The 12543-nt window shown below is 40.5% G+C and overlaps 1 protein-coding gene across 3 annotated transcripts in view; it reads right to left on the reverse strand.

The window, feature by feature from the left end:
* LOC120046598 (serine/threonine-protein phosphatase 4 regulatory subunit 3-like) overlaps positions 1-12195 on the reverse strand; it is a 22577-nt gene extending 10382 nt beyond the window's left edge. The window contains exons 1-7 of one of the 3 annotated variants that reach the window (XM_038991965.1): positions 11744-12194; positions 10641-10696; positions 7577-7675; positions 6544-7167; positions 3123-3200; positions 2899-3015; positions 1678-1794 (exon numbers count right to left, since the gene is read on the reverse strand). In XM_038991965.1, the coding sequence (XP_038847893.1) occupies positions 1678-1794; positions 2899-3015; positions 3123-3200; positions 6544-7167; positions 7577-7675; positions 10641-10696; positions 11744-11885 (1233 nt within the window). In that variant the 5' untranslated portion in view covers positions 11886-12194. Of the gene's footprint in view, positions 1-1677; positions 1795-2898; positions 3016-3122; positions 3201-6543; positions 7168-7576; positions 7676-10640; positions 10697-11743 lie in introns of all 3 variants that reach the window. The other 2 variants (XM_038991967.1, XM_038991966.1) reach the window with 2 other exon arrangements.
* Positions 12196-12543: the final 348 nt, after the last annotated feature.

A 12543-nucleotide genomic window follows, 5' to 3' on the forward strand; every position in this document is an offset into this window, starting at 1 on the left:
TTACAACCTGTAATTTAATTAGATTTTTATTTGTATTTCATGTAAATGGACATACACAAAATAGTCCAAATTGGTGAAGTGAAATGAAAAAAATAACTTGTTTCAAAAAATTCATTCAAAAAATGTAAAACCGAAAAGTGGTGCGTGCATCACTCCCTTTGCTATGAAGCCCCTAAATAAAATCTTCTGCAACAAATTACCTTCAGAAGTCCAATAATTCGTTTTTAAAAAGTCCACATGTGCAATCTAAGTGTCACATGACCTGTCACATGAGCTCAGTATATATACACCTGTTCTGAAAGGCCCCAGAGTCTTCAACACCACTAAGCAAGGGGCACCACCAAGCAAGCGGTACTATGAAGACCAAGGAGCTCTTCAAACAGGTCAGGGACAAAGTTGTAGAGAAGTACAGATCAGGGTTGGGTTATAAAAAAATATCAGAAACTTTGAACATCCCACGGAGCACCATTAAATCCATTATTTTAAAAAATGGAATAGGATAGGGCACCACAACAAACCTGCCGAGAGAGGGCCGCCCACCAAAACTCACGGACCAGGCAAGGAGGGCATTAATCAGAGAGGCAACAAAGAGACCAAAGATAACCCTGAAGAAGCTGCAAAGCTCCACAGCGGAGATTGGAGTATCTGTCCATAGGACCACTTTAAGCCCTACACTCCACAGAGCTGGGCTTTACGACAGAGTGGCCAGAAAAAAATAAGCAAACATGTTTGGTGTTTGCCAAAAGGCATGTGGGAGACTCCCCAAACATATGGAAGAAGGTACTCTGGTCAGATGAGACTACATTTTAGCTTTTTGGCCATCAAAGAAAATGCTATGTCTGGCACAAACCCAACACCTCTCATCCCCCTGAGAACATCATCCCCACAGGGAAGCATGTTGGGGGCAGCATCACACTGTGGGGATGTTTTTCCCATCGGCAGGGACTGGCGGGAAATTCTTGAGGGAAACCTGTTTCAGTCTTCCAAAGATTTGAGACTGGGACGGAGGTTCACCTTCCAGCAGGACAATGACCCTAAGCATACTGCTAAAGCAACTCAAATGGTTTAAGTGGAAACATTTAAATGTCTTGGAATGGCCTAGTCAAAGCCCAAACCTCAATCCAATTGAGAATCTGTGGTATGACATAAAGATTGCTGTACATCAGCGGAACCCATCCAACTTGAAGGAGCTGGAGCAGTTTTGCCTTGAAGAATGGGCAAAAATCCCAGTGGCTTGATGTGCCAAGCTTATAGAGACATACCCCAAGAGACTTGCAGCTGTAATTGCTGCTAAAGTTGGCTCTACAAAGTATTGATTTTCGGGGGGTTAATAGTTAAGCACGCTCAAGTTTTCTGTTTTTTGTCTTATTTCTTGTTTGTTCACAATAAAAAATATTTTGCATCTTCAAAGTGGTAGGCATGTTGTGTAAATCAAATGATACAAACTCCCCAACAAAATATATATTTTAATTCCAGGTTGCAAGGCAACAAAATAGGAACAATTCCACGAGGATGAATACTTTCGCAAGCCACTGTACATTTTACTGGGTAAATAATCATGCCTTTATTTACATAATCACAGCTCCATATGACACCTAGATGTGGCAGAGAAATTTGCCCACCAGTGTCACATTTCATGTAGACCTAGTTATATGACAAGGTTGATGCTATACTTACATCATCAGTCTGCTGTGGCTCCTGCATAACAAACTCCCGGACCATGGAGGGGCTGAACTCCACCAGATAGGAGAAGATATCTGTGGCTGCAGCCCTCACCTGCAGGTCGTCCATACCCTGTGGAGACGGTGAGACACACACTGATAGTGTGCTCAAACTAATAACTCATTCAGCGCCATCAAGGTGTTTCTTTAGGGCACATGTGTCAAACTCATTCCACTGAGGGCAGAGTGTCTGCGGGTTTTCACTCCTCCCTTGGACTTGATTCATGAATTAAGGTCACTGATTATTAAGCAGTGGTGTAAAGTACTTAAGTAGTACTTTAAAGTATTTTTACTTAAGTCGTTTTTTTGGGTATCGGTACTTTATATTTGACTACTTTTACTTCACTACATCCCTAAAGAATATTATTTACTTTTTACTCCATACATTTTCCCTGACACACAAAAGTACTAGTTACAATTTGAATGCTTAGCAGTATAAGGAAAAAGGTCCAATTCACACACTTATCAAGAGAACATCCCTGGTCATCCCTACTGCCTCTGATCAGGTTGACTCACAAAACACAAATTATTCATTTGTAAATTACGTCTGAATGTTTGAGTGTGCCCCTGGCTGTCAAAAAAAGTAAAGGAAATTGTGCTGTCTGGTTTGCTAAATATAAGGAATTTGATGGATAGCATTTACTTGTACTTTTCCTTAAGTATGACAAGTGAGTACTTTTCCCATCACTGTACTGAAGTACATTTAAAATCAGATACTACTTGAGTAAAAGTCTAAAAGTATTTTACTGTGTTACATTAATATAAAATGACTCAAGTAAAAGTATCTTTACTTTTACTCAAGTATGACAATTGAGTACCTTTTCCACCTCTGTTATTATGTAACTCCCCTCACTTGGTTGTCTAGGTCTTAATTGAAAGGAAAAAACAAAAACCAGCAGACACTAGGCCCTCCACGGAATGAGTTTGACACCCCTGCTTTAGGGGCTCAGGAGCCTGGTGCAATCTGGACTGACTTAATACCTTTAAGTTCAGGGTTAAGAGACATACTGTTACATATATTTTGACGTGCTTCCAAGATGCAGCCCTTGAAGTTGAGATGGCATTTCACATTCAAGGGATCAAGAAAACTTTGTCACATCAAAATGTCTAGGACAAATATGCAAAACCTGTTTGACATTTAATACGCACATGCATACAGTAGTAAAACCATTCATACCATGACTATTTCAAGAGCAGGAAGAATGCCTAGATTCGCCAGAGTCTTGAAGAAAGCATCTCTATTTTGCGGTTGCAAGGTTTGTGAAAAAGCACAAAATTCTTTGAAAAAGTTCACCTGTGAAGAGGAAGGAAAACAGAGGACAGTATGTCACTGAAACCTTCATGGCATTAAAGCGTAGTATTTGCATGCTTTTAATTAAACAATTTGATCATTCAACTTACTAGTTCCCGCCTTTTACCGTCATCTGTCGCTTCATCCGTTAGCTGTGCAAAGACTTCAGTTAAGAACTTCTCATCCTCCTGTAGTGCAAGGCAGGGATAAAAAGTTTACAAAAACATACTGCATCACAGTTTGTGGTCATGTTTAAAAAGCACCAGGACTTTACGTACTTCATTATGAAGTCGACAAACCTTAGCCAAAAGCAGTAAAAGTAAGCATGTTTTATATCGGTGGTTCGATGTGAAAGGAGAGATGAAAGGAGACAAATTGCCAAGAAGTGTTGTGGAACAAACAGCAGACTGAAGACGGCTGCAGCCAACATGGTTGAGCCTGTCTCCGTGGTAACATGGACTCAGGACCTTGTCCCGAAGCTACCGACAGCATCACCTCCTCCATGCTTCACAGAACCACACATGCGGAGATCATCCGTTCACCTACTCTGCGTCTCACAAAGACATGGCGGTTGGAACCAAAAATGTCAAATTTGGACTAATCGGAGCAAAGAACAGATTTCCACCGGTCTCATGTCCATTGCTCCCATTTCTTGGCCCAAGCAAGTCTCTTCTTATTATTGGTGTCCTTTAGTAGTGGTTTCATTGCAGCAATTCGACCATGAAGGCCTGATTCACGCAGTCTCCTCTGAACAGTTGATGTTGAGATGTGTCTGTTACTTGAACTCTGTGAAGCATTTATTTGGGATGCAATTTCTGAGGTGCAGTAAACTCTAATGAACGTATCCTCTGAAGCAGAGGTAACTCTGGGTCTTCCATTCTTGTGGCGGTCCTCATGAGAGCCAGTTTCATCATAGCGCTTGATGGTTTTTGCGACTGCAGTTGTAGAAACTTCCAAAGTTCTTGAAATGTTCTGTATTGACTGACCTTTATGTCTTAAAGTAATGGACTGTGGTTTCTCTTTGCTTATTTGAGCTGTTCTTGCCATAATATGGACTTGTTTTTTTACCAAATAGGGCTTCCTTCTGCATACCACCCCTACCTTGTCACAACACAACTGATTTGCTCAAACGCATTAAGATGTTAAAAGTTAATTTGAGGAATTTCTTTCCAAGGCACAATTTCTAATTGTGACTACCTCATGAAGCTGGTTGAGATAATGCCAAATGAGTTCTCAAGGCAAAAAGGTGACTACTTCGAATAATCTCAAATATATGTTGATTTGTTTACTACATGATTCCATGTGTTATTTCATAGTTTTGATGTCTTCACTATTATACAATATAGAAAATAGTCAAAATAAAAACCCTTGAATGAGAAGGTGTGTCCAAACTTTTGACTGGTACTGTACATACATACACACAGTGCATTCAGAAAGTATTCAAACCCCCTTCAAAACTTGTCCCGAAGCTACTCCTGCGCTGTCTTGGCTGTGTGCTCAGGGTCGTTGGCCTGTTGGAAGGTGAACCTTCAAATACAATTTTATTGGTCACACACATATTTAGCAGATGTTAGCGAAATGCTTGTGTTCCTAGCTCCAACAGTGCAGTAGCATCTAACAATTCACAACAATACACACACATCTAAAAGTACAATTATGGAATTAATAAAGACAAATATTTAATTGAGCATTGACTAAAATACAGTAGAATAGAATACAGTATACACATAAGATGACTGGGAGACTAGTCTGGACCTTCACCCCAGTAGGTCTTGAGCTCTCTGGAGCAGGTTTTCATCAAGGATCTCTGTACGTTGCTCAGTTCATCTTTTCCTCGATCCTGACTAAACTCCCAGTCCTTGCCGCTGAAAAACATCCCCACAGCATGAGGCTGCCACCACCAAGCTTCACCGTAGGGATGGTGCCAGGTTTCCTCCATATGTGACGCTTGGCATTCAGGTCAAACAGTTCAATGTTGGTTTCATCAGACCAGAGAATCTTGTTTTTCATGGTGAGAGTCATTTAGGTACCTTTTGGCAAACTCCAAGTGGGCTGTCATGTGCCTTTTACTGAGGAGTGGTTTCCGTCTGGCCACTCTACCATAAAGGCCTGATTGGAGGAGTGCTGCAGAGATGGTTGTCCTTCTGGAAGGTTCTCCCATCTCCACAGAGGTACTCTGGAGCTCTGTCAGTGTGACCATAGGGTTCTTGGTCACCTCCCTCACCAAGGCCCTTCTCCCCCGATTGCTGAGTTTGGCCTGGCGGCCAGCTCTAGGAAGTGCCTTTGTGGTTCCAAACGGCTTCCATTTAAGAATGGAGGCCACTGTGTTCTTGGTGACCTATAAAGCTGCAGACATTTTTTGGTACCCTTGATCTGTGCCTTGCCACAATCCTGTCTCGGAGCTCTACGGACAATTCCTTCAACCTCATGGCTTGGTTTTTGCTCTCACATACACTGTCAAATGTAGGACTTTAGCCCTGACCTCAACCCCATTGAACACCTTTGGGATCAATTTGAATGCCGACTGTGAGCCAGGCCTAATTGCCCAACATCAGTGTCTGACCTCACTAATGCTTGTGGCTGAATGAAAGCAAGTCTCTGCAGCAATGTTGCAACATCTAATGGAAAGCCTTCCCAGAAGAGTGGAGGCTGTTATAGGAGCAAAGCGGGGACCAACTCCATATTAATGGCCATGAGATGTTCGACGAGCAGTGTCCACATACTTTTGGCCATGTAGTGTATATAAAAATGTTCTATTTCCCTTTGCATGATTATAAAACAGTGACCGTGGTCATTTTACTGACAAATAACCATCATCCAAAACCTCATGACTGTCACATCCCTAACCAAGTCCCTCTTGAACTTCTAAACTTGTATAATTATATTGCGAAGTGCCAACAAGGGAACTTAAATGTAAATCGCGCCACAACCTCATTGTTGTTAATGTGAGATCATAGACAAACATCAGGGCCTGTTGATTTCAGATTAGATACTTTGATTAAAATTGAAGATAACCTATCAACTACAAACCCTTTCAACAATAGAGCCAAAGACAAACAGTTTGATATAGAACTAATCCTTAGAGAAGTCACAAGCATTGATTTACAATACTGTAGACAAAAGCAGCAAAAACATATTTTATGACATTCCATTACTGTTAAATAAAATACATTCATAAAGTTAATAATTTCCAGGTTGATGACAACAACAGAATATCACATACATGTAATGATTACAATTGATGTTCAAATCTGAAGATGGAGGGAATGTTTCATACTTTTCACAGGAAAATAAAACCACCAGCAGAAAAACATTATCATCTACATTGACAATGGTGTGAAAGTTTGTGATATGTAGTGAGTTAAGTGATTGTGCTTTATTACCTTCACTGAACACACTAAAATGTAATCTGTTAAACTGAAAACACCAGAGCTGAAGAGGCAGTTCAGACAACACAAACGGATTTCTAGTCAAGAACGGCAAAATGGAAGAGAACATTTTCTGAGGGTTCTGTGGTTTGCAGTAACTCACCTGCAGCATGCTGACTATCTCCACCTTGTTGAAGAAAATAAAGGATGTGAGGGTGGAAAGGAAGTTCTCCTCGAAGACAGAAGGTGTGGGCAGGATGATGTCCTGGATGTACTGCACCCGGTACGTCTGGTGGATCTTTTGCCGCAGCTCTGAGTCCGTGATGGGGATTACCTCCTTGAACTTGGCCGTCTTGGTGAGGAACTCCCGGTGCTTTTTAGGCTGCACCAGCGACGGATCAAACTCCAGACAGCCAACCACATCCATGATACAGTCGTCCGAGAACATGACCTCGAATAGAGCCGCCTTGTTGAGGAACAACACTCCACGTATAATCTCATACAGATGGTGTAGGCCCTCCCGGTTGTCGAGGTCCTCGCACACCTGGAAGAGCTGCAGCAGCTTCTTCATGTAACCTTCGCTCATAAGGGCCAGGGCCAGCTTCTCCCGGCGGATGGGCGAGGACAGGACAGAGGTCACAAGGTCAGCGATCTCCTCTAGCCGGGCCAGTTCGCATGGAGGCAGCTCCACTAGGTGGCTGGTCTCTGGCATCTCCTCGAAGCGCTCCTCCTCAGACTCATCGATGGGGTCCTGGGTGATCTCCAGCGCAGGGTCTTTCCCTTGCACCTGGGGAGGAAATTAGACACGGGGCCACATGTAAGAAAGACTATAGTCCCGCATTGCTAAGGAGAAAATTCAGTTACATGATATTCTATACTTAATTATTAAATGGCTTAGTTTTGTAAGAGACATGTATTTGTTTGCCCCCTAAAGAAAAAGCAGTGACCTAAGCACAGACATGGCTATTCATAGTACTGGGGCTTAAAATAACAAGAAAATACAGTACAATCAGTTGCTCTAGACAATGTGCTATTGCAAAAGGATGTTGTTTAACTTATTTGTGTACATGCGTCACCAACAGTAGTGACATGTAGTATTAAGTGTGCTTTCTGGTACCATAAAAAGACTAACGAGCATAGTAGTGTATCATAAACTTTACACTGAATTACAAAACCGTATAAACACGGTACAATACCTGACATATCTTTTCCCAGATTTCATCGCAGCCAGCTTTTTCCTGAAAACTCAGGGCCAGATCATAGTTCTCTGCTTCTGACCACACAATCAGGGTGTCCTGAGGGGAAAAACCATTCTCATGATCAAGTTGAAAAAACATATATTTTCATAACATGAAATTTGTAAATCTGGTCTTTGCATAAATGTAAAAAAATAAAATAATAATAATAATAATCTCAAATTAACTGCAACTGTACACATGCAGAATTCTTTAGATACATAAGGCTGAGCCATAGACTACTCTCTGCTTCCACACGGCAAGCTGTACTGGTGCATTAAGTCTGACACCAACAGGCTCCTGAACAGCTTCGATCCCCAAGCAATAAGACTGCTAAATAGCTAACAAAATGGCTACACAGACTGAGTTGACCCGTGCATTTTTGCACCGTCTCTGTGTACACTACTGGGACTCTACACACTAGAGGTCGACCGATTATGATTTTTCAACGCCGATACCGATTGGAGGACCAAAGAAAGCCGATACGAATGAATTGGACAAATTATTTATTTATATTTGTAATAATGACAATTACAACAATACTAAATGAACACTGATTTTAACTTAATATAATACATCAATAAAATCAATTTAGTCTCAAATAAATAATGAAACATGTTCAATTTGGTTTAATGATATGCAAAAACAAAGTGTTGGAGAAGAAAGTAAAAGTGCAATATGTGCCATGTAAAAAAGCTAACGTTTCAGTTCCTTGCTCAGAAGATATGAAAGCTGGTGGTTCCTTTTAACATGAGTCTTCAATACTCCCAGGTAAGAAGTTTTAGGTTATAGTTATTATAGGAATTATATGACTATTTCTCTCTATAGCATTTGTATTTCATATACCTTTGACTATTGGATGTTCTAATAGGTACTTTAGTATTGCCAGCCTAATCTCGGGAGTTGATAGGCTTGAAGTCATAAACAGCGCAATGCTTGAAGCTTAGCGAAGAGCTGCTGGCAAATGCAGGAAAGTGCTGTTTGAATGCATGCTTACGAGCATGCTGCTGCCTACCACCGCTCAGTCAGACTGCTCTATCAAATCATAGACTTCATTATAATATAATAACACACAGAAAAACGAGCCTTAGATCATTAATATGGTCAAATCCGGAAACTATCATTTCGAAAAACAAAACGTTTATTCTTTCAGTGAAATACGGAACCGTTCCATATTTTATCTAACGGTGGGCATCCCTAAGTCTAAATATTGCTGTTACATTGCACACCCGTCAATATTATGTCATAATTATGTACAATTCTGGCAAATTAATTACGGTCTTTGTTAGGAAAAAATGGTCTTCACACAGTTCGCAACGAGCCAGGCGGCCCAAACTGCTGCATACACCCCAACTCTGCTTGCACAGAACGCAAGAGAAGTGACAATTTCCCTAGTTGAAAGAAATTCATGTTAGCAGGCAATATTAATTAAATATGCAGGTTTAAAAATATATACTTGTGTATTGATTTTAAGAAAGGCATTGATGTTTATGGTTAAGTACACATTGGTGCAACGACAGTGGGTTTTTTGTTGTTGCGAATGCGCTTGTTAAATCACCCGTTTGGCGAAGTAGGCTATGATTCAATGATAAATTAACAGGCACTGCATCGATTATATACAACGCAGGACAAGCTAGATAAACTAGTAATATCATCAACCATGTGTAGTGAACTAGTGATTATGTTAAGATTGATTGTTTTTTATAAGATAAGTGTAATGCTAGCTAGCACCTTGACTCCTTGCTGCACTCGCATAACAGGTAGTCAGCCTGTCACGCAGTCTCCTCGTGGAGTGCAATGTAATTGGCCATAATCGGTGTCCAAAAATGCCAATTACAGATTGTTATGAAAACTTGAAATCGGCAATACATTATCGGCCAAGCCGATTAATCGGTTGACCTCTACTACACACTAATTTATACCGACTACACACACCATCATAATTTACACCGCTGCTACTCTGTTTATCATACATGCTGATACCTAGTCAACTAACCCATATACATATCTACCTTTATCACTCCAGTATTCCTACATATTGTAAATATGGTATTGGAACTAACCCTGTATATAGCTTATTTTCTTGTGTTCTTATTTCTTGTGTTTTTGTTCTGTTTGGGGCAATCCAATAGAACACATTACTGAATACCACTCTCCATACTTTCAAGCATAGTGGTGGCTGCATCATGTTATGGGTGTGCTCATAATAGTTAAGGACTGGTGAGTTTTCAGGATAAATAGAAACTGAGCAGTCACAGCCAAAATCGTAGAGAAAAACCTTGTTCAGTCTGCTTTACACCAGACACTGCGAGACGAATGCACCTTACAATAGGCCAAATCTACACGAGTTGCTTACCAAGAAGACAGTGAATGTTCCTGAGTTACAGTTTTGACTTAAATCAGCTTGAAAAATCTATGGCAAGACTTGAAAATGGTTGTCTAGCAATGATCAACAACCAATTTAACAGAGCTTGAAGAATTTAGAAAATAATGCGCAATCAAGATGTTGATTCTAACATGTATTGAATTCCGTAAATGAGATATTTCTTCATTTAATTTTCAATAAATGTACTTACCTTTCTAAAAACATGTTTTCACTTTGTCATTATGGAATATTGTGTGTAGATGGGTGAGAAAAATATATACTTGATGCTTTTTTGAATTCAGGCTGTAACAACAAAATGTGGAATAAGTACACAGAGCAGTCCATTATAGACAGGTTGACATATTGTCATGAGCTTTTATAGACAGGTTGACATAGTCATGAGCTTTGTCCAGGAGGCAGAACTGAGCGATTTCCCCATAGGTCAGCTGCAAAGTCAAAATGTGCTACATTGTAAAAATTCATGAAAACAAACATTTGCTTTTTGGTCAGGGTTAGGCATTAGAGTTAGCAGTGTGGTTAAGGTAAGCTTTCAAATCAGATTGTATTACTGTGGCTGTGCCAGCTAGTGCCCACTGCCCCCAGAACAAGACTAATGACGAAAAAACGCTAACCTACCCGTTATAGAGGCAGAATACTCACTTGTTGTTTCTGATATGCAGTATTTGGGCTGATTTTAGACTCCAGAAGAAGTGAGCCTAAAAGACAAATGGGAATTTAGTTAGCTACCCACTACCTTATTGAAATAATTAGTTGATGCCTAAATGTTCGCAAAATGGGTGTGAAAGAACATGTTCTTCAAATAAGACAGATGTTGTAACTGTAATTGTCAGTCTTACTGCTGAAACCTAAACACCACACCTTTACTGACATGAACTGTGCATGTAAACATGGACAACTACCCATAAATTAGCTTACATAATGTGTATGTTTTTGACTGGCAAGCAAATGTCCCTTTATTTATTACCGAGTAAGCCAAGTGAGTTTACTAGCTGGTTAACGTTAATTACCTAGCCAGCTGACTAACATTGGACCAGGTAACGTTAGTTAACTAACGTTAGCTGGATATAGTACTTTTAAACTGTACCGAGGGTTAACTAGCTACTGTACCAAAATAGCTATAAACAAATAATTGAAAGGAAAACAGGATTACAAAGCAAGTCAGTTAAACCACACTTTACTTCCAAGCATTGGCTAGCTAGCCATCCAACTAGGTTAGTTAGTTAACAAGCTGGTTTGAGTAAATAATGTTAGTTAACGTTAGATAACTATAAACGAATCAATAAACAGCTAACGTTAATTAGCTAACGAGCTACCTAAAGCAATTTGTTTTGATGATTTGTATTTGATCTTAAAGCCCAACCACCAATAACATTAGCTAGCGTTAATACAAGTAAACGTTTAAATGTGTTAGCTAACTAACGTTAAATAGATACCATTAGCTAGTTAACGGTAGCCAACTAGCATTAGCAATAGTGTGATGGCTAGAATAACTAATTCACAACGGCAGCAGTTACTGTAACGTTACGCTACTAACGTTAGCTAGCTAGTTCAGTTGGTGGTTTAACGTTAGTTTGCTACAGTCGCCGATTGTTCGATAACTAGTTAGCGATGTTGATTTATTGAATTTGCGGCCTGTTAATGTTACCAGCCAACTAGATAGCTGCGTTACGAACAAAACAAACATGCGACGAGCTAACGTTATCTGACCATCTGCTAATAAGATATGTTAGCTAACAACTCACCGTCGGATTCGGCCCGAACTAATAATGATATTCCCTTCAGTCGTTCGACAAAGGTAGACGAGACATGTCCTGTGCCCCTATCATCCCACTGTCGGTCTTCATTCAGCGTATATACTTTCACACGCCGCCGAGTATCCGACATGGTTACCTTGAACGGAAAAGCTAACAATCTAACGTTAGCTAGCCACTAGTTCACTATTTCAAATAGTTGCCTAGCTATTTTCTTATCCCCGAACTTCAAACTTTGTTTCTACCCGCATGTTTTGCAATAATGTGCTAAAACGTAAAGCTAATTCACGAGCATATTACGATGATGATTATTTTCCCCGCAGAATGCCGGATTTCTAGCTAGCTAACTGTACAATTCACCGTTGAAAACACAACAACTACGACGGCCTCTTCACTATCATCCAGAGACCGCCATCTTGTAATCCGATCTTGTCTTTTTCTTCCCTACGTCAATCAAACGGTTACCGCCGCGGGGTCTCCTCCGAGGGGCTACGGAAGCCGGTGTGTCCCACGCCACATTCGCGCCGCCCAAAGGTCCCCCGCCCTCTCCTTCCATTGAAAATGAATGGGAAGCGGTGTTTCACCGCGCGGTACCGCGTGCTAGTGTACACGGGGCGTTATTGTGGCAATATCGAAACCGACAGACCTGTTACAGAGTCTGTCCTTGGCAAAAATATATATATACAATAATGCTGTTGATTTCAATAAAAGATGCCAACTCTAAATATTGTAGAACTAAAACAATGAGTACGGTATGTAGAAGATTGGAATATGCCATCACATGAGAGGTC

Source organism: Salvelinus namaycush, chromosome 4, assembly GCF_016432855.1.
Source record: "Salvelinus namaycush isolate Seneca chromosome 4, SaNama_1.0, whole genome shotgun sequence".
In the NCBI taxonomy this organism is placed as follows: Eukaryota; Metazoa; Chordata; class Actinopteri; order Salmoniformes; family Salmonidae; genus Salvelinus; species Salvelinus namaycush.